This window comes from Glycine max, chromosome 18 (genome assembly GCF_000004515.6).
Source record: "Glycine max cultivar Williams 82 chromosome 18, Glycine_max_v4.0, whole genome shotgun sequence".
Lineage (NCBI taxonomy): Eukaryota > Viridiplantae > Streptophyta > Magnoliopsida > Fabales > Fabaceae > Glycine > Glycine max.
The window spans coordinates 24,932,454-24,955,370 of NC_038254.2; the positions used below are offsets into that span (position 1 = coordinate 24,932,454).

Below are 22,917 nucleotides of genomic sequence, written 5' to 3' on the forward strand. Positions count from 1 at the left end.
CTGCAGCTGCACCTGCTGATGTAGACATGCCTCGACATGCACATGTATAATATATTTTGATTTCTCACTGTTAGTCATTTTATGTGTCATGCATTAAATGTTTACTTTTTACCTTATTGTCAATGTCGTAGGAGGTTTGCCAAGCAATAATAGAAAGGTTAAAACTCCTGATTAACCTGAGGGTAGTCACTGAAGGAACATACGCATACACTGTGACCGAGGAGTGCCCAAGGATCGCTAGCAGTGTGACTATGCAAGGAAATGTATATGTTCGATCGAGACGAAAATGGTGTATGCCAGATGCATGAAGATTGTTAGGATTTTTTAGGTTTTATATGAATTATGTATGCAATATGACTGAACTAAGTTTATTATTTACTGTTATTTGATAAGTTTTTTTTATTTATTTTCGTTTATGCAATATGTGAATATTAAATTATTGACCTAAGTAGATTATTATGTTAAACCTTAAACCTAATTATTTAATCCCTCATCCCTAAATACATAATTCATCAACACTGAAACCCTAAACCATAATTCAATTTAATTAGTTAAATAACCCTAAATAAAAACCCTAAAACATAAATAATTATATATTGTTTGATGTTTTGTTTTTTTTTCTAATATGATTATTTGCACAATCGATAATTATGTAAAATAAATACTTATATGAACGTCTAATGAAACACACATTAATTATCATATTACAGGACAACCCCATAAGTATGTCACAACTATGTATGTTACAAATATTGGCTTAACTGTAACTAAATGGTCAATCTTTCCTTAAATCAACAAAGTCTATTTTCCACCTCATCAAATTTGTATACTGTTGCATTCTACTAATATTTGATGTAAGCCACTACTTTGTTTGATAATGACAATTTGTATATTATAACAAAGATACTGGCGGTAAGGGACAATGATCTCTTAGAAATACCTGTTACATAGGGACATACACATTCAAATTATTAGAACATATTTTATTACATAAAGTACACAAACAAGATGATTGTCATACACATGACCGATACATATAACGCGATGTACAAAACAATCTCTTGATGGTTGACTTTTAAGAGGAAAAAACATTATGCTTTGTTGGAGAGAAAGAGAAACAAGGATGACATTATAACTTGATGCAATCACATATCTTATGTTGGTTATATTCATCCACTTATTCATGGTAATTTGCATGTAATAGTTTTAATTACATTTATTTAAAGCAAAATTAAACCATCAAAATGTAACAAAAAACTTATATACCATGGATAATCCATCCACAAGTAGGGACTGCTTTAATTTTTCAAATTTGTCTATATCACCAAGCAGGTTGATATACTCATCAGACCATTTTGTTAGTTCTCTAAGCAAATGGTTACGAACCAAAGACCATAATTCTTCACTCATATCTAATAAGGCAGCAATTGCATGAGACCATGAATTTTGGCCCATCATTTCTCCTACACCCATCAGTTAGTTGATCTCAAACTTTGTACACAAAGCAAAAGCATCCCATTTTTTTGCTTGGTGCACCATCTCTGTGCAACCACCACGGTCCACCACTCACCCCCTCTTCCCTCCTTATCACATCGCCACCTCCTTTCTCAAGATCGAAACGTGCACCACCCAACCATGACACCATAAGTTGCACACCGCAGTCACCTCTGCACCTCTTAGATCTGCGCATGTGACCTGCACACCAGATCCACGTTGCGTGTGCATGATTTCACCTTGTCACCTCTGCACAACCGCACCACCATAATATAGTTACATGTTGTTCAATCGGTAATGCAAAAAAATATATTATGGATTTAGTAATTCGTAATAGACACCACTCCATGCTTTAATAGCACCATCACTAGCTGGAAATCATCACCTCACTAGATTGGAGCCGCCACCATCCCAATCAAGAGGATCCGCACAAGTGCTTCCCTCGATGAAGAGGAAGATGGAGACAAGAAAGTGTGAGTGAGATGAAAAGGGTAAGGTGGAAACTTTACATATTTTGGGACTGCGGCAATCAAAAAATGGGATGTTAAATAATTGTTCAATCACGATATGCAATGCGTAAGCGTAGTGGTACGTTCTTTTTTTCTTCTTAGCCAGGTTGTTCTTAAATCAAAGCAGTGTAATTTTATTTTAAAACTATTAATTTAGCGATTAGCATGCCATTTTTTCAAACCTTTTTTCATACATGGAGTGTTCGACTTATATAAAGGTAAGCCGTATTTTCAAAATACAAGTTATCGAAGTAATTCTTTTAATAGAACTTGCATATCTAATATACGACTTGCATAATGATTTCTTTAATAAAAAAAACAAAAAGTTTGTGTCATCGTATATAGTATGACTTATGGAAAATATGTAAGTTGTATACTAAAAAATATATAAGTTGTATGTTAGAGATATAAAGTGAATATTGTCTTTTTTTCATTAATAAAGCCTTTTTTTAATATTAGCATCTTACCCATATATATGAGTGGTATTGCAAAGTCTTGAGATATACTTATATGATAAAATAAAAAAAAGCAAACATAAAAAAAATGTAAAATATGTTGGGAAAAATCGAGGGGAGTAAACGTCGTGGAGATTTCCACCAATGGGCCATGAGACATCACATAAGGAAACTTGACACCACATTTTAACCCAAAACCTTAAAGCTCAAGTTTATGAGTTTTCTCCTCACTTATATGGTGCTCAACTTTTTCACTTCTACCCGATGTGGGACTTCACCTTACACTTATACTCCAACAATACTCTGATGGGAGAAATAGGCTAACACAATAACAAACTCTATCAAAGAGTAATAAGCAGCGGAAACAAATTCCCCAAAACTTGCAAGAACCTGTGAGGAGTACCAATAAGGTATAGAGCACAAAATAGATGAAAATAGAGACAAAATTTGTTTAATGTGAAAAATCCCTCAATGTAAGGGTAAAAATCACGAATCGTTAAGACCAAAGAAATACTATGATCAATGAAGATACAAGAGAACCTCCAACAAGTGTAATAAAACGTGTTATAAATAGTCAAATCAAAATAAACCCCTAATTGGTATAATAGAGACAAGAAGATAAAATCCCAAAATATAGAGCAGATAATGTGAAACACTTATCTTTCTCTACAAATATCTTTTTCCTGATCCAGCCAGACAATTTGAAGTATCACGCACGTAAAACCTGCTGTTCAAAAATCAGCTTGATCCAATGGTGAACAAATTCGCAGTTGCATTCTAAAAAATGGTCTCTAGCGGGTATGCGAGAATCACAATGATTTTCCCTCTCTTTCTTTCTCTCTCAATGATTTGTAACTATTTTTTCCTCTCAAATGAGTCTGTATGTATATCTCTCTCTCTAATTTGACCCCTCTCTACTTGACAAAATGGATCTTTTTATTTGGGTCTTTACTACACATAGGAAGAGAGCCCAAAAAACCCAACAAATTGAATATACAAAGGCATGAGTTTTAATTAAGTGTATGAAATTGCTCATATAAGATTTACATAATAAAGAAATACAATATATTAGTCATATAGAGATACAAAGTGTCTTTAGGTCTTTTAAGTACCTTTTCGAATTTTATAAACTTGCTAGTATGCATAAGTTTTAATTAAGTGTGTGAAATTGCTCATATAAGATTTACGTGAAAAAAAATATATTAGTCGTATACTGGAGATACAAAGTGTCTTCAGGTGCTTATAAAAAAAAGGTGTGTTCAGGTCTTTCTAACCCTTTTCGAATTTTATAACCTTGCTAGTATGGACGATAGCATCTTGCAAATTTTTTTATGAAGTAACGTGCTCCTTGCGTAAGAACTTAGATGAAAATTTACACGTTAGCTCTTTGAATTTGCATGGAATTTGCCATGTACGTAGTGTAGCATGCCGTTTAATTGATTTTTTCTATTAGTTGTCGCTTTGGATATCCTAGCATAAGCTTAAGTTGCTTAACCTTATTTTTAGGACATCCATCTTTGGTTCTGGAGTCAAGACATAAGCATTAAGCAATCATCATAATTTGGGGAATCACAAAAATACAAGAGACTCGCGAGTCTTGAAAAATGAAAGGAGCACTAGTTGAGGTGGGATATGTATTTTATTTAATATGAAATAAATGGTTGATGTAATAATTTACATCAATGAAACCCAAATATATAATCATTTTTTTTTATTTCTGATGTAAAAATATCAATCCATTTACCAAGAGCGACCGTGGTTACACCTTTCAGCTCGTTTCTTTTACTTCCAAGAGAATGTGGACAAGAATGAGTCATCAGAATATACCAAGCAAAAGTAAGGTTTTGCCAACACTAGGAACTAGCAAGAGACCCAAAGTACTGAATCTAGAAGTTTTATCTACTGAAATTTATTGGTAACTGCTCTATTAACTTCGAAGGAGTATTATGAATACATTTTATTTTGTACTGGAAAAAGTTTTAACAAATGTTGAGTTGACCGTTGCATTTTTTTGTTAAATCACTTCAGTTCAATTGGATGCATATCAATGGAATGAGAAGTGAGGACTTAGACATGACCGAGGAAAGAAAAATGTCTGACAGGCACACAATGTTTGATAAAAGGAAAAAGAAAAAAGGAAATAGTGATGCCATTTTTTGTACTCTCCCTTTTCCCGTGTGTTTACTGTATGGACGATGATAGAATAATTAGTGATGTGTGAATAAGAAAAGGTCTTGGTGTTGCGAAATCCTGAAGCTTAGGATGTGTTTGTGAATAAGAACCAAGATCGAAGTGTAGGTGATCGAGTGAAAACCTGCATGGATGTAAAGATTGAATGAAGATCGGTTATTGATGATGGTGACTGGTGAGTCATATAAGTTTGGCGTGGAAAAGTGTGCTTGGGAACAAGCAAGGTGACCAACTTTACTGGATAATTGGATCACTCTACTGCAAGATATGACAAAGCTTTCAATACCATAAACTACAAACAAAATGTCTCAAGAGACAAAAAAAAGTAATGTAGGAATTCCCAGAATATATGCTCATCCACTTTTTTTCCTAAAGACCTCAAATGGAGGAGACCTAAAATGAGTAAAACAAAAAATTCGTATACATAGTTACACCCCTCAAGAAGGTTTGTAGTACATCAAGAAGCACAAGAAAACAGAGAAAGACAACAGCACATCATAAAACAAAAATTTAAATATATTTATCTAATTTTTTCTACCCTTATTTCTTCTGTTTGAAACTACAACCCATCCATCATCTGCTTCACCTGAAACCTTTGGCAGAGGTCCATTAACTGACCTGTTCACTGAATTCGTGTTTGCAACAGATGTTGAAGTCTCCGGATTCATGTTTGAAGAATTATCATCCACAATCATGTTTTCATCATTACCAACATCTTCATCTGTATCGTCTTCATCATCATTTACAATCTAGAACATCATAAATGTGTAACATCATTACTACATTCAAATTCAAGGGAAGTAGAAGATCATCCAATTGTTACTTTAGCCATATGTAAACAAGGAGAAATGTACATCAACCAAACAAGCTCAGTAAACATATGTAACCAATTGACAATTGCCATCATCTAGTTCCAGTCCATGTTAGCATCATCAGAAAGGCAGTTCACATTTTGGGGGCTAGCAAAGGAGGTTTAAGAACTGGTGTATAGAGTAGGAAGGAAATTGTAGGCAAAAAGGAAGTGGGCTTAAGTCCAGGGATGAAGCAGTCCCTGTTTATATTATTTCATAACATAATGATCATGTTTAAAAAAAAAATCAAAACTTTCATCGTATTTATTAACATCACTAGTCACAAACAAGAAGCATGGTAATATTTGCCTTATTTCAAGTATAGAGAAATATAATGATTCTGGACTTATTTGTGTTTTGGGAGCATATTCCATTATTCCAACTTCTATGCCATAGAACAAGGAATGAAACAGAAATACTAGAAGTACCCAAATAAATGCAAAAATCATAGGTAGTGTTAAGTAACCATAGCAAAGTTTTCAAGACTTAAAATTGATATGTAGTTTGAGAGGAAAGAAGAGAGGCAGTAGATGATATTCTGCATTCAGGAGCGCAACATATAAGATTAAAGTATCATAGAGTTGTAAGGACCATATTCCCTTTCAATCCAATGACTACATTACTTCATAAGATCTTGTTGCACATATTATAAATAGGAGATACCAAAATCAGGTCATGCCAAATAACTTACCGTTCATCCCCCCAAAATATCACATCATGTAGAAAATGAAAAACCTAAATTAATACTATAATATATATATATATATATATATATATATATATATATATATATATATATATATATATATATATATATATAACCTTGTAAATTTGATATTATGAATCTAATCTAATTATAAAAACAGTAAGGTTTGTTTCTGAGCATATTGTGCCTGTAATTTACCTGTGGTACAGGAGGACGAGCAGCATGCTCAAGATTGGCTTTCCTGAGATTTTCGAAAGAACTAAAATTGTCTTCTAAGAATTCTTCGTGCATAACCATTAGTTTTTCAGCTACCTACATAATCATGAACATGGATATGAAGAATAAGAACAAGTGGACATAGCAAAACACACACACACACACATATAAAACAAGTGACTAGCAAAGGAATATACAAAGCTCAAAATATTTTACTTGAGTCCCAAGAAAATTAATTTGATTCATCACTTGGGACATAATTTTAGTCTATGTAGCATCATATGGATACCATGAAAAAGTATTTAAAGCTGCTTCTTTTTCAATAAATGCATCCAAAGCAGTAGTAGAGTTTAGGGATACAAAAATCCTTCAAAAGAAAAATATAGAATAATAGAATACAGGTATGGAGGGCAGACTTTTAACAATAAAATAGTAATAAATGATAATGATATGCATACAAAAATTAGCATACAATGGTATCTTCTTTTCCAAGGCAGAAAAAAAATAGCGCCATGAATTATGCTTAAGATGGGGAGGGGTGAGTGTAATGTCAACATAAACAATATTATCTCCTTCAGCCTGATCGGAATATAGTAAAGAATGATTTCTCAAACCTTTTACCCATATACTTATTAGAAAAATTATTAGCATAGTTTAACAACAAATAATCACTAATGCAACAATTTGAGGCCAACAAATACAAAAAGAAAATTCATACCTCTTCAATGCTGCCATCCTCCACCTCTACATTGAGAGAAAGCATACCTTGATCCAGTATGTCTTCTAAGTCATCAATATAAAGTGGCTCTGGGTAGCAACAATCAAAAGAATAAATTAAATAAATAAATCAAAAAAGAGTTTCCAATCCACACAATTACCTTTTGTATCACATGGTGTTCTAAGCAAGAGTGGAGAAGATTAACCGAAAGTGACTTGTGTTAATTTAAATACCTTTGGATTGAGTGAACCAGGAAAGAATGTCACTGGCAAGTTGATCGGCTTTGACACGGGACTCGTGGCCACCCCATTCATTCTCAACAGCCGTTAGAAGAGTCGACCAGCGAAATAAAACTAAACCAATCCCTTCACTGAAAACTCCTATAGAATGTCCCCGTAGCCGTCGCGAACCCTCCATCCCTCTTTCTATCTCAGCTTCAATGTGTCACCAAAACACAATAAACCCTTTTTACAGAGGGACCTGCATCAAGCATGCCCTATTGATGAAGTCATGTACTTATATAGTGAATATGAAAACCCACATATATGTGAAACTATTGTGTATATCAGCACACTGCCTGGTACTGTTTTTCTACAGATAAGATTAAAGTTTACAATACAAAACTATTGTATCACCAAAACACAATAAACCCTTTTTACAGAGGGACCTGCATCAAGCATGCCCTATAGATAAAGTCATGTACTTATATAGTGAATATGAAAACCCACGTATATGTGAAACTATTGTGTGTATCAGCACACTGCCTGGTACTGTTTTTCTACAGATAAGATTAAAGTATACAGTACAAAATTATTTAAAGAGAAAATAGAATATATATCTTCTTCCACAAGTTGTTCAATATAAAAATTAAAAGCAAATTAGAGTATCACTGTAACTGCAGATGTGAGCAGACAGTCATCTACTCCAGCAGAGAGCAACATAAATGAGTGGTAGGTTAATCAAACACTCTTGGCTTTGTTTTGTGATAACAACAATTTGATCCATGATTAAAAGGTAGCATCTTTTATACCAATACATTATTTATTGCATAATTGATCAAATCCAAAACAAGAGGTATTGAGTTTCACATCAGGTGACAGTATTGCCTTCAGAACAGAGAAAGTCCTTGAATTGGGAAGGTATAGAAAGTGGCAATTAACATTATTGAGGAATAATGAATGAACCAAGTTGAAGATTTCTGATAACAAAATCATATCAAATATGAAATAAGAGAAAAAAAGAAAAGTTGAAAAAGGAAGCCAAGAAACAAACTACATGCAGTGTACCCAAAATGGCTGCGCAAACTTAAGGAAAATAACATTTGAAAACTCCATATGTTAAGCGACATGACAGTTAGTTTCTTTTTTTTTTTTTCCAGACGAACTAAGTTTTTTGCCCTTTGAATTATCAAGTGGTGGTAAAAAAGTAAGGTACACATTTTGATGATAGTAAGTCTATATAACAAAATTGTTGTATAAATTAGGGGCAAATCTTGAGGTAGATATACCAATCAAATACCTTACCATGTTAATTTCCTAGAAGATGATGATGAACTTGAACACATAAAAGAAGGAATGTGGAGAAGAGGGAATGCTAACTGGTGAGGTAAAGCAGTGCCTAATAAAATGCATCCACCAATCCATCTCTTCAGTCACAGAAGCCCGACTGACCGAGCCCTACGATGCCTCTCCACTAGTTCAGTCAAAACTTCAATTAGGCGCTGCTTTACCTCACCAGTTAGCATTCCCCCTTCTCCATATTCCTTCTTTTATGTGTTCAAGTTCATCATCATCTTCTAGGAAATCAACAAAGTAAGGTATTTGATTGGTATATCTACCTCAAGATTTGCCCCTAATTGCCTATATTTCTATATAGAATAAGTCACATATATTGCAGAATTGGGATCACTGGCAGACATGATATGATAAAAGAAATGAAAGGAATACGTGCTATGTGACACTTGGTTTTGAATCAAACAAGTGAATTGAATCAAAAAAGTGAATTGAACTCAAACGCACCAAACAGCCACTTATTGTTTCCAATCGTTTTTTTTTTGGAAGGCCGTTGATTCCAAAATTGCACCTACATACAGACAGAAAGCGGGAGGGAGAAGAAGATGAGGAACGTACCTCTGGTTCACTGACTACAGCGAAGCCGCAGAGGTGGCGGCGTGCAATGCAAGTGAATGACGAACCTAGCGGAGAACAAAGGGTGTAAGCGAGTGTGTAATTGAGGGTTTTTTTTTTTTATCTTTATTGGGGGTGTAAACTAGGAATTTTTATCATTTGATCATTAAAATTTAAAATACCAAAAAAGCAATAAATGGACGAAAGATAAACATAATATAGAGTTGCTCCTTCTATTCCTAATCATAAAACTTTTTTTAAAAAAATTGTTTCAACTAGAAGATTTTATTTTGAGATCTTTAGACTATCTTCAATAGAAGATCTCGTTATGCAAATTAATTTTATGGAGAGAAAGTAAGAAATCAATTTTTTTTTAAATGGATGCAGCATTAGGGAGACTTCTTATACAAGAACTAGATCTTCATATAGGAAGAGATTTAACATCCTATTCCAATAATGGATCTTAGCAAGATGAGATCTTGAGACTAAAATCTCTTTGCAATGGTTAAAATCTTTTTCATTCTTTACTTCAATAATAAATCTCGTTTTGAGATCTTAAACCATTTTAGTGTAGGTCTTATCTAATTTCTAAATGTATTAATTATTTTTTTCTATATATCTTTACTTAATTATTCTCTCTCCAAAAATTGATGAGAAACAAATAAGTGAATAAACAGATAAGAAAATGGTAATTTTGGAATGATAGTATAATTAATTGACAGAGCTAATGTGATTAACTAAATTAATGATTTTTTTAAGGGACATAAATTAGTTGAAAGATTCTTATTAGTGACAAAGCCAATATTAATCTATAACTATTAATAAGGAGAATTATCTCATTTAGTGCACACAATTCAAATTCCTTATTTATCCTTCATTTATACCATTATATAAATGGAATATGTTCAGGTAACTATTTGTTTGTGTACACATTTTTTAATACCATTTTATCCTTGAGTAACAACATAATTTTTCACTTGATTTGTAAAATTATTCCTTATATAACACAAGTAAAATTGTAACACATCCTTATAACCTCCACATTCATCTATTGCCCTCAAATCTTTATGGATAGGGAAAGTAAAAGTATACAATGACCCCCTTTTCTCTCCCTCTTCGTTTCAAATACAAATTCATCAAATCAAATCACATTTACGATGTGGACGCAACCAAGCTCAAAGCCTTGCTCCTCTTCTTCTGCCATAGAACAAACTTTTCTCTCATTCAATTAGTTGTAGTCGTTGAGGAGAAAGTTATGTATTTAAAAAGTAATATCTAAAGTTTATAATTGTATGATTTGGGTGAGGTGGAATCACCGTCAAAAGTGCTCTGAAAATCAATGAAGAAATAATATGAACCTCTTCAACATGGTAAGTCTAGGGAATCCTTTATTCATTCTATCACATTCAAGTGAATTCTCTCCTTTTCTTTTTTTTTTTTCTTTTGTGTTTCATGTCATGTGTATGTTTTATGTAATATCATTTAACATTAAGATTAATTTAATCTCATAAAATATTCTATAATATATAACAATATACAAACATCACTATCCTTTATGGCTTTAACTTTGGCTCTCAGTTCACGATCATTGCTTTCTTTCTTTCTCACGCTATCAAAGGTTATGATTATCTGATTCCATCTAATTTGTGTTTCTGAAGTTTCTATAATCTCTTCCTTTTTCCTTCTTCTCCTTCAATTTATCTTTCTTTATTTTTCAGTTTCATTGTCTCTAAATCCATTTTGGTTTCCTTCCTTGGTTCTAAGTTCTAACCCAGGCAAGTTTTTGTTTTCTCTCCGACGGTAGCCATAAGTTTTATTACGTATTGTTTATTTATCAAATTTTATATTTTTGCATTTTATTTCTCAATTTTTTTTCTTTCTACAAAAGTTGCAGGGTGGAGATTGATCCATTCTACACGGTTACACCGAATGTTGTCTGCATTAAAGTTTTAAGGGCTCTAGGTCCAATTGAGGTTTGATTCTTCATGAAACATAATTGTGTGTTGTTTTTGTTGAAAGATCTCACAAGTGTCTATGTTTGTGTGCTTGTTTTTTTTTAGAGATACGTGTGTGTTCTTTAACCATTTATGTTTGTTTTGTGTATATAATATGTTTAAGGGGGTTACTTTACTTTTTAAATAGAATGAATTTGTTCCAAAAACAAATAATATCATGTGAGTGGTAAATACTTTTTTTTGAGAAATGAATAAATACACTCTTGGAGATGGACACACTGTTTAGAACCTAATTACCAACACTTCTACTTCTAAGCTTTCTAATCTCAACCTATTATTATCACATTGAACAAGGGTTGAAATGAATTTTTAGTTTTCAGGTTTTCTTTTCTTTTTCTTAATCTATTTGATTAAATCCTTGTGATTTATTTTCCCCCATTCTAATTATCTTCATCCTTTTCAATGTGTTAGTGGCAAATCACAATATGTCATATGGAGTGGTTGTGGCTTATCAAAGTTTGATGGCCAACTTCTAATAGTAACGAACCAACATGTGAAACTAAATTTTTGCGGTCTCTTCAAATATAAATAGTCTTTAGACAAGCTTATGGTGTTCAAGGTTAGCGGAGCCTTGGGAACAATTATTGATTCCCTAGATTTAAACTCTAAAACCCTTTGTTTTTTCTTTTCTTTTATGTAGGCATTAGTAATGAACTTTTATAATTTCTTTATTTTCTATGTTACCTTTATTTTTGTCTGAAATATATTTTTTTCTTAATGTTATTTTTATCCGTTGTTTCTGAAATGCAAAACTTTTGATTCTTTCTTTGAACTAGACAATTAGAATTGCAAAGAAGTTGATTTTTTCATTGTGATACCACAAGTCTAAATTTTATTTTATTTTTACTTTTTAATCCCAATCTAATAATTTACTCCATTGTTTGCCTTCAGGCATTGGTTGCACATTTACTAAATTTAGACAAAGAAAGCCTGGACCTTTACCTAGTACCATAAACAACAACTTTCAGGGACTAGAATACATATCTATTGTGGCCGAAAATGGAATATAAGTAATTCGATTGTGTCATGAGTCATGACAATAATTTTTTGTACATGTACAGAGATACAATAGAGAAACAAGTTTATATACAAAGTGTAGAAGGAAAAAGTTCATTTCCAATGCACCTTCTTTACAATCCCTTCACCACGGCAACAATCATAATTAGTTTTTCATTTGAATCCCTTTGTTTTCCTTCTCTGCAACAATAACTTGCCATATAAAATAGAATCTAATATAAACAAAAGTTGGGTTGACTTGCTGATGAGGACATGGCAAGGACTAAGGATAAGGAACTTTTAGAAGGACTTGGAGGACCTATATCAAGGACTAGAACAAAGAAGACCAAAGAAGCTCTTCAACAAGTGTTAACCATGCTATTTGAATTTAGGCCCAAGTTATAAGTGGAGAAGCTTCAAATTGTCAATTGCACCATGTTCCAAGAAGAGTAGAGGGCGCCACCTTTGATGAGTGGTTTTATTAGTATTTTGTTAGTTGAAATAAAGGCCCAAACTTGTGTTAAAGTGGCTGTCAATTCTCTTTGGCTTTGCACCACCTATATGCTTGTTTTAATTTGAAGAAATTAAGATTTAATAAGGTGGAAACTCTAGGCTTGTGGCTGCCTTTTGGCTGACCAAAAGTTGTGCATTTTTTCACATGTTTTGTGTCTTAATTCTAGTTTTAATTAGGTATAATGACACCATCAATTGTTGTTAATTGTGATCATTTCATCTTCTCACTTTTGTAACCAACTTAATGTCATTCCTATTTATGGGCTGCACATTTTCTAATAAAAGGACAAACCTTGAATTTGAGTTTTAATCACCTTTTAGAGTGTGAGAGTGAATCTCTTTAGTTATTTGAGTGATTCAAGAAATTGGTTTATCAAGGAACACCATCTTGTGTGTGACACTAATTCCGGAGGAGTGATTCTTCCAACCACCTTCTTCATTCTCATTCTTCATCATTTTCCATCCAAACACATTTAGACTTTGAACCAAATCCCTTCCATTTAGCCCTCCATAAACTCGGCACTTTCTTCTCCTTGTCCATTCCATTTTCTGAATTTTCATACAAGTAATAAAAAAAACCCTTTGAAGATCCATCCTCAACCCTTGTGCAAATGGGTTTACATCATTTTGGTTATCAGAGCTCCGGTTCAAGGGTTTTTCAAGATTGTTTGGGCTGAAATTTCTTGGTAACATCCTTCTAATTTCTTCTTTGCCATTTTATATTACCTTGTTCATGCTATTTTTTTTTTATTGAGGCTGAACCATTGCAAAAATTAGGCCTTTAATTTCTTGTTAAAAAAAAGGGGGCAGAAACTTATTTTAAAAAAAATTATTTGGGCTAAATGGTTCATGCTATAATAGCTTTCAAATTTTTTTGAAGGTAATATAAATGATTGTTAGAAGGTTTGAATTACCAAATTTTGAAGTTTAATTCCTTCAAAAAAATCTCATTGTGTAGTTGCTGGAATTTTGTCCTTGTTCTAAGTCTTTGTTAGCCTAACCCTAAGCCTTTTCCTTGTCACAAATTGGTGGTAGAACTTTGTGTAAACTTTCTCTTGAATTGCTTTAGAACTCAAGGAGAATTCTAGAGTCGAAAAGGCAAGTCTGCACAAAATAAAAAAAAAACCATATTTGAGAGATACACTTGAGTGTGGTGAGGTTTTATTTTCTTTATAACTATTATTATTTTTATTTTGAATATGTCAGGTGGTGGTGAACATCAATTGGATGGGGCACAAAGATTTTTGTCATGAGAAAGAAAGGAAAGGAGGAAATAGTGGTGGTCCAAGGCCAAACCGAATTGAAGGAGTTAAGCTCAACATTCCACCCTTTAAAGGGAAAAGTGATCCAGAGGCATATTTAGAGTGGGAACTCAAGATAGAGCATATCTTCTCATGTAACACCTATGAGGGGGCCCAAAAATTGAAGCTAGCAGTTACAAAATTCTCGGATTATGCTCTTGTGTGGTGGAACAAATTGCAAAGGGAGAGAGCTAGAAATGAGGAGCCTTTGGTGGAAACTTGGGTTGAGATGAAAAGGATCATGAGGAAGCGGTATGTGCCGGCAAGCTATACTAGGAACTTAAAATTCAAACTTCAAAAGTTGTCCCAAGGTAGCAAAGGCATTGAGGAATACTATAAAGAAATGGAGGTGCTCATGATTCAAGCCAAGATAGAAGAGGATGAAGAGGTAACTATGGTTAGATTTCTTAGTGGTTTAAATAGTGATATCTGTGATGTTGTTGAGCTACAAGAATTTATTGAAATGGAGGATTTGCTTCACAAAACAATCCGAGTAGAGCAACAATTGAAGAGGAAAGGTGTGGCCAAAAGGAGTTCCACTAATTATGGTTCTTCTAGTTGGAAGGACAAGAGTAAAGGGGCTGCCACCTCTAATGCAGTACCTATACCATCAAAAACTCCTCCAAAATTCCAAGAACAATCCTCAAAAAAGAGCCGGGATGTGAAGTGTTTTCGGTGCCAAGGCTTGGGACATTATGTATATGAGTGCCCTAACAAGAAAGCCATGATTCTTAGAGATGGAGATTACATTAGTGAGTCCGAAGTTGAAAAGGGAGAAGAGAGTGAGTATGATGAGGAGGAAGTAGAGAAAACACCGGAGGGAGAATTGTTGATGATTAGGTGGTTACTTGGCCATCAATTGAAGTCTATGGAGGAAAGTCAAAGAGAAAACATTTTCCACACTAGATGTTTGATCAATGGCTAAGTTTGCATGGTGATCATTGATGGAGGGAGTTGTACCAATGTGGCAAGTGCAAGACTTGTGTCTAAATTGAATTTAGTCACAAGACCACATCCTAGGCCGTATAAGCTTTAATGGCTTAGTAAGGATGGAGAGGTGCAAGTAAGGAAGCAAGTGGAGTTGGATATTTCCATTGGAAAGTACAATGATAAGGTGTTTTGTGATGTTGTTCCTATGGAGGCCAGCCACTTACTCTTGGGGAGACCATGGAAATTTGATAAGAAGGCTAATCATGATGGTTTCACCAACAAGATCTCTTTCACGTATCAAGGCAAAAAGATAGTGCTCAAACCATTGAGTCCACAAGAAGTGTGTGAGGATCAAAGAAAAATGAGAGAGAAAATTCTTCAAGAAAAGAGAGAAAAAGAAAAAGAGAGCCAAACACTTGAGAGTTCAAAAAGTGAGGACAAAAAAAAGGAAACACAAGAGAGGAAAAAGATGAGTGAAACACTTGAAGTGAGGGAGAATTTTCTAGCTACAAAAGGAGAGGTCAAAGGGTTGTTTCATTCAAAACAGCCCCTATACTTGTTGATTTGTAAAAATTATGTTTTGACCACTAACACTTTTGACAACTTTGAATTGCCTTCTAGTGTGAAAACTCTTTTACAGGAATTTGAGGATATGTTTCCATCAAGTGTTCCAAGTAGGTTGCCACCATTGAGGGGAATTGAGCATCAAATTGATCTCATGTTGGGAGCTTCTTTGCCTAACAGGCCAGCTTATAGGAGTAACCCTCAAGAGACCAAGGAGATCCAAAGACAAGTGGAAGAACTCATTGGTAAAGGATGGATAAGAGATAGCATGAGTCCATGTGCTGTCTCAGTAATTTTGGTTCCAAAAAAAGATGGTTCTTGGAGGATGTGATTCGATTGTAGAGCTTTAAACAATATTACCATTAAATATAGGTATCCAATACCTAGACTTAATGATTTTTTTGATGAATTTCATGGTGCTTGTTTCTTTTCCAAAATTAATTTGAAAAGTGGTTACAATTAAATAAGGATTAAAGAAGGAGATGAATGGAAAACCGCTTTCAAAACTAAATATAGATTATATGAATGGTTAGTTATGCCTTTCAGTTTGACTAATGCACCAAGCACTTTTATGAGATTAATGAACCATGTTTTGAGAGAATTCATTGGTAAATTTGTAGTGGTGTACTTTGATGATATCCTTGTTTATAGCACAACCCTTGATTTGCATGTTGCACACTTAAAATTGGTGTTATGTGTGCTTAGGAAGGAACAATTGTATGCTAACCTTGAAAAATGCACTTTTTGCAAAGATCATGTTGTGTTTCTTGGTTTTGTAGTGAGTTCCAAAGGGGTTCAAGTTGATGAAGAAAAGGTCAAGGCTATCCAAGAGTGGTCTACACCAAAAAGTGATCGAGGTGAGAAGTTTTCATGGCCTAGCAAGTTTTTATAGGCAATTTGTGAAGGGTTTTAGTTCATTGGCAGAACCTTTGAATGAGGTAATTAAAAAAATGTTGTTTTCAAATGGGGGGAGAAACAAGAAGAAGCTTTCAATACTCTTAAGCAAAAGTTAACCAATGCCTCCATACTTGCTTTGCCAAATTTTTCAAAATATTTTGAAATTGAATGTGATGCTTCAAATATTGGTAAAAACTAATTGGTAAAAGGCAAGCTATCTAGGCGGTTTAACAATGGAAGGTAAAGGAAATAAGCTATGAAAGTAAGCAAGAAATGTAAACTAGGCGAATCCTAAGAGTATTTGGATGACCACATTTAAGGTTCCCAACAAAACATTCACAATCCTAAGGGAAAATTGCCTTAAATTATTACACACAAATGGAAGTAGGGTGACCTACTAGAGGCTCCCAACTTACTTCCAATGAAAGGTCTTTTTGTTACAAAATTTGAAAGCAATGAAAGTAAGTAAATTGTCAATTACAAAATTACAAAAAGGTCCTCAATTTTGGTGGTTGTTCTCTCTTTGGTGATTCACTCAATTTGGAGTGCTTCTTAGTCCAATAGCTCTTAAGGTGATTTTCCCTTGCTTCTTGACTCAAATTCTTCAAGGGATGACATCAATCCTCCTTTCCAATTCCCTATATGGCAACTCACAAACAAGGAAACAAAGAGACAAGCAATAACCAAAGACCAAAAAAATGAAATGAAAGCTAAACCAATAGAGTTTTAACAAGACAAATTTTCAACGATTATTCAACAATTAAAGCAATGAAAAACACATAAAAGTAAGCTAGGACTCAAAGAGAAACTTAGAATGGCTCTAGAGTAGAGTAAAAAAAACTAAAAAAAAAAGACTCAAGAAACCTCTAGTTTTGGAACTTGTTTTCACATTAATTTTCAATTGAAATTTCAGAACTAGGATTGGTATAAAATAGGCACCAATTATAGAACAAATTTTGAGCCAAAACAACAAGCACACTTTCCTTTCACTTTTTTTTTTCCTGGACACTGATTTTTCCGCCAACTTGTGTGATTTTTATTATTTTTTCCTTTAATCCAAATCACTTGGTTCTTTTTTTTTTTTTATATTTTTTTCCAGATGTCTAGAAAATTCAGTATCAAAACACGTAGTGACCAATTCCCAGTAATTTATACAAGTTCGTATGTTCAAGCTGTCAGCACCAGCGATTTCAACCTAGAAATCAAGAGTAGTGTTTATGTTGCTTAAGGCTTGGATAGTTACAATTTATGTTTGCTTATGCTCAATTATCTTGAATAACACAATTAAAGAGAGCTTAAGACTTATTTGATTCACAAATCCAGCCACAACTCAGCACCACAACTCAACTTCATCATAGGCATCATGTAGGAAACTTAGAAAACAAAAAAAAAAGAGTTCAACAACAAGACTACTTCTAGGAATTGATTTAGAACATGTTATGAACTAAATAACATGCATGAATTAGACTCAAAATTCAAAAGATAGGCTAAGAATGACAAGAATACATGAACAAATGTATCTAGAATTCAATCAACAAAATAAAAATTCAACACAAACTTAGAACATAATGTGACAATTACTATGACTAAACATGACTCTAAGACAACATGGATTAAGTGATTTACACTTAGATTTTTGTGTTTTTTTTTCTAATCAATATTTTGGAATAAAATTTAGATCTAAAGGTTCATCACAAGAATATTATGAATGAAAATTGATAGAACCTAAAATCAACACAAAAACAAGATTCAAGAGTAGATCTACAAAATTTGAACCATAGAAATGCAAGAACAAGTGTAGATCTAAGATTTAATCGGTTCATTTTTTTTAATCTACTCTAAACAACACCAAACCACAAGACAATGGAGGATATACATGGAGAATAAGATGAAGAACAATGAATTAAAGAGAATTCGCCGAACAAAAAGATAGAGGAAGCAAAAGAACATCACCTAGATGAAGATGCTCTTGATACCACATGATGTAAACTCCATTTGAGCTTGTAGGCCTAGGATCTTCTTCATCAATGGATTCCTTTGCTTCTTGGAAGATGAATGGCAGCGGAATGGCGAAAGAAGAGAGAGAGGAGACGCCACTTCAAGGAGAAGATGAGTCTAGAAGAAGTTCACCACCATAGGAGGCCATGGATAAGAGCTTGGAGGAAGAAGAAGATGAATGAAGGGAGAGGAAAAGAAGAGCACGAAATGTATGAAGGAGATGACACCTTTGGTGAAATCTTAAAAAATTGTGAAAAATTTTCTAAAGATGGTTTTTATAGATATGAGGGCTACCTTTTCAAAGAAAATAAATTATGTGTGCCCAAGTGTTCTACTAGAAACTTGCTTGTGTGTGAAGCCCATGAAGGTGGGTTGATGGGGCATTTTGGGGTCCAAAAGACCTTAGATACATTGAAAGAGCATTTTTATTGGCCTAACATGAAGAAAGACGTGCAGAAATTTTGTGAGTGTTGTATTGTTTGCAAAAAGGCCAAGTCAAAGGTAATGCCTCATGGTTTGTATACCTCTTTACCAATTCCAGATTCTCCATGGATTGATTTATCAATGGACTTTGTTTTAGGGCTGCCTAGAACAAGTAGTGGTAAGGATTCCATATTTTTTGTTGTTGATAGGTTTTCTAAAATGACTTAGTTTATTCGTTGTAGGAAATTTGATGATGCTAATCATGTGGTGGATTTGTTCTTCAAAGAAGTGGTGAAACTCCATGGATTACCAAGAAGCATTGTTAGTGATAGGGACTCCAAGTTCCTAAGCCATTGTTGGAGGACCTTATGGGGAAAGTTGGGTACTAAGTTACTATTTTCTACTACTTGTCACCCTCAAACGGATGGACAAACGGAGGTCATGAATAGGACTTTGGGTACCTTGCTAAGGGCCTTTTTGAAAAAGGATCTTAAAAATTGGGAAGTTTGCTTACCTCACATTGAATTTGCTTATAATAGGGTTGTGTATAACACCACTAGTTGTTCTCCTATTGAGGTTGTTTGTGGTTTCAATCCACTAACTCCTCTTGATTTGTTGTCAATGCCTAATATTTTAGTTTTTAAGCATAAGGAAGGATAAGCCAAAGTGGACTATGTGAAAAAGCTCCATGAAAGAGTCAAGGTCCAAATTGAAAAGAAGAATGAGAGCTATACTAGACAAGCAAACAAGGGGCACAAAAAGGTTGTTTTCCAACCCGGAGATTGGGTTTGGGTTCACATGAGAAAGGAGAGGTTTCCGGAGCAAAGGAAATCCAAGCTTCAACCAAGAGGGGATGGTCCATTTCAAGTACTTGAAAGGATAAATGACAATGCATACAAGATTGAATTGCCCGGTGAGTATAATGTGAGTACTACATTTAATGTGTCTAACTTAACTCTTTTTGATGCAGATGGAGAAGCCGATTTGAAGACAAATCCTTTTGAAGAGGGAGAGAGTGATGAGGACATGGCAATGAATAAGGTCAAGGAACCTTTAGAAGGGGACCTATGTCAAGGGCTAGAACAAAGAAGGCCAAGGAAGCTCTTCAACAAGTGTTAACCATGCTATTTGAATTTAAGCCCAAGTTACAAGTGGAGAAGCTTCGGATTGTCAATTGCACCATGTTCCAAGAAGAGTAGAGGGCGCCACCTTTGTTGAGTGGTTTTATTAGCATTTTGTTAGTTGAAATAAAGGCCCAAACTTGTGTTAAAGTGGCTGTCAATTCTCTTTGGATTTGCACCACCTTTTGGATTTGCACCACCTATGTGCTTGTTTTAATTTGAAGAAATTAAGATTTAATAAGGTGGAAACTCTAGGCTTGTGGCTGCCTCTTGGCCGACCAGGAGTTGCGCATTTTTTCACATGTTTTGTGTCTTAATTCTAGTTTTAATTAGGTATAATGGCACCATCAATTGTTGTTATTGGTTATCATTTGTCTTAATTCTAGTTTTAATTAGGTATAATGACATCATCAATTGTAGTTAATTGTGATAATTTCATCTTCTCACTTTTGTAACCAACTTAATGTCATTCCTATTTATGGGCTGCGCATTTTCTAATAAAAAGACAAACCTTGAATTTGAGTTTTAATCACCTTCTAAAGTGTGAGAGTGAATCTCCTTAGTTACTTGAGTGATTCAAGAAATTGGTTTATCAAGGAACACCATCTTGTGTGTGACACCAATTCCGGAGGAGTGATTCTTCCAACCACCTTCTTCATTTTCATTCTTCATCATTCTCCATCCAAACACATTTAGGCTTTGAACCAAATCCCTTCCATTTAGCCCTTTATAAACTCGTCACTTTCTCTCTCCTTCTCCATTCCATTTTCTGAATTTTCATACAAGTAATAAAAAAAACCCTTTGAATACCCATCCTCAACCCTTGTGAAAATGGGTTTACATCACTTGCTATATGAGAAAAAGTGGGAGAAGATGGAACAATGGATAAAACAGATTGTTGTGTACAATTTATAATGGAACAAGAAAAAAGTGCAATTGTATACCACAAAGGCATAAACTGAGGTATAGATCTTACATACCTCAAACCAATTAAAAAAAAATTCTAAGTATAATTTTTGGTTACACTATACATTGTTGGACAAGTGGCCTCAATAACTTAAGATAGGGGGGTGAATTAAGTCTTACAATTTCCACTAACAAACTTTTAACCCCTTTTTTAAAAGATAGGCTTAGAATGAATAAGAAGAATAAGAAGCAATCAATTTAACAATGTTCTTTTAAATGTGCAAGTAAAAATTGATTGCAATAAAATAAATGAGATAAGGGAAGAGAGAAATGCAAACTTGGTTTATACTGGTTTGGCCACGCCATGTGCCTACATCCAGTCCTCAAGCAACCCACTTGAGATTTTCCACTATCTTTATAAAAATCCTTTTTACAACTTCTGAACACCCAAGGAATCCCTTTCCCTTGTGTTAAGGAAACTCACAATTCAAGAAACAACCAATCTCTTTATTACAATTGACTTTCTGAGAAGAACAGAAAGATTTCTCTCTTTTTGAGTGGATAATACAATTTGAAGTTCATTGATGAACTCTCTGTTAGACAAGTGGCCTCAGATATCTTAAGAAGGGGGGGTTGAATTAAGATATTCCAAACTGTTTCCCCTAATTAAAAATCTATTTCACTTTTTACTTAAGTTATGAATTCCCTTAATGACAATCTTCTTAAATATTAATTCAAACGAAGCAACTTGAATATGAATATAAAGCAATAATAAATAAAGGAGATTAAGGGAAGAGAAAATGCAAACTCAGTTTTATACTGGTTTGGCCACACCCTTGTGCCTACGTCCAGTCCCCAAGCAACCCGCTTGAGAGTTCCACTATCTTGTAAATTCCTTTTACAAGTTCTAAACACACAAGGACAATCCTTCCTTTGTGTTTAGAGATCCTTTACAACAAGAGACTTACAGTCTCTTAATCCCTTAGAGAATGAGAAGAAGAAGAGGAACAAATCTCTCTAGAAAGAGATGGATTTTACAGATTGAGCACTCAATTAATTCCTTAATGAATTGCAATTGAATTGGCCAAGGAATTCTTAAGAGGATAAATGAATTTGCTCTTTGAGAGGATAAACACTTTGTTGTACTGAAAATCTCTAAGCAATTTCGTGTTTAAGTCACATATATATAGACCATTGGTGGTCATGAGTAAAGCCTTTAAAAAGTTGTGACTCTTGAAATTATTTTTCTGAAATTCCTGTCTGGTAATCGATTACAGTAATTGTGTAATCGATTACAGCTTTTAAAATTTGAATTAAAACGTTTACTAACTGCTGGTAATCGATTACCAAAATTCTGTAATCGATTACACAGTCTAAAATTTTGAATTCAAATTTTTATAGCTGTTATAAAACGTATTTGGCCACTGGTAATCGATTACATCCTCTGGTAATCGATTACCAGAGAGTAAAACCTTTGAAAAACACTTCTTATTTTAAATCCCTTGGCCAAACCTTTGCTAATTCAATTAGGAATCCCCTTCCTAATATTCTAGTGATCATCTTGATGTTGTGACTTGTAATCTTGAAGTATTGTCTTGAATTTTAATCTTGAAAAGCCCATTTGCATCAATTGCAACACATCATCATGATCATCATCAAAACATCAAAGCCAATTGCATCTACAATCTCCCCCTTTTTGATGATGACAATACAATACCTGAAATCAAGATTCAAGCAATGAAGTTCTCTTAATAGGATATTCTGATTCTGATTTTGTCGGTTCTAAAACTGATAGAAAGAGCACAAGTGGATCTAAGTTTGTTAAGCTTTTTCTTAAGCTTTTGCTACAGTAAGAAACAAAATAGTGTTGCTTTATCCACTGTTGAGGCAGAATATATTTCTGCTGGCAGTTGTTGTGCTCAAATACTTTGGATGAAACAACAAATTTCTGATTATGAAATATTTCTTGATCATATTCCTATAAGATG

The 22,917-nt window shown here is 33.9% G+C and overlaps 2 protein-coding genes across 3 annotated transcripts; one reads left to right on the forward strand and one right to left on the reverse strand.

The window, feature by feature from the left end:
* Positions 1 to 5,047: 5,047 nt before the first annotated feature.
* On the reverse strand, positions 5,048 to 9,400 carry LOC100817824 (pre-rRNA-processing protein TSR2). 2 transcript variants are annotated; one of them, XM_003552038.5, is made up of 5 exons: positions 9,269 to 9,400; positions 7,373 to 7,619; positions 7,140 to 7,228; positions 6,404 to 6,517; positions 5,048 to 5,397 (listed from the first exon to the last, which is right to left on the reverse strand). In XM_003552038.5, the coding sequence occupies exons 2-5, from the start codon at positions 7,554 to 7,556 to the stop codon at positions 5,173 to 5,175; spliced, it is 612 nt and encodes a 203-aa protein (XP_003552086.1). In that variant the 5' UTR covers positions 7,557 to 7,619; positions 9,269 to 9,400; the 3' UTR covers positions 5,048 to 5,172. The 2 variants fall into 2 exon arrangements, with proteins under 2 accessions (XP_003552086.1, XP_006602450.1); XM_006602387.4 differs by having other exon boundaries at positions 7,373 to 7,635; positions 9,269 to 9,361.
* Positions 9,401 to 10,576: 1,176 nt separating this feature from the next.
* LOC121174005 (uncharacterized) lies at positions 10,577 to 20,302 on the forward strand. Its single transcript, XM_041011931.1, has 4 exons — positions 10,577 to 11,238; positions 13,996 to 15,956; positions 16,364 to 16,441; positions 19,873 to 20,302. Exon 2 carries the CDS (start codon positions 14,017 to 14,019, stop codon positions 15,013 to 15,015), a length of 999 nt encoding a protein of 332 aa, XP_040867865.1. The 5' UTR covers positions 10,577 to 11,238; positions 13,996 to 14,016; the 3' UTR covers positions 15,016 to 15,956; positions 16,364 to 16,441; positions 19,873 to 20,302.
* The last annotated feature ends 2,615 nt before the right edge of the window (positions 20,303 to 22,917 follow it).

Excerpts from the sequence above, each read along its gene's own strand:
- LOC100817824 (XM_003552038.5), bottom strand. The coding sequence starts at position 7,556 with ATGGAGGGTTCGCGACGGCTACGGGGACATTCTATAGGAGTTTTCAGT. Across the intron at positions 7,229-7,372 it reads CTGGTTCACTCAATCCAAAG|AGCCACTTTATATTGATGAC; the intron begins GTATTTAAATTA and ends GTTGCTACCCAG. Across the intron at positions 6,518-7,139 it reads AGGATGGCAGCATTGAAGAG|GTAGCTGAAAAACTAATGGT; the intron begins GTATGAATTTTC and ends ATGATTATGTAG.
- LOC121174005 (XM_041011931.1), top strand. The coding sequence starts at position 14,017 with ATGGGGCACAAAGATTTTTGTCATGAGAAAGAAAGGAAAGGAGGAAAT.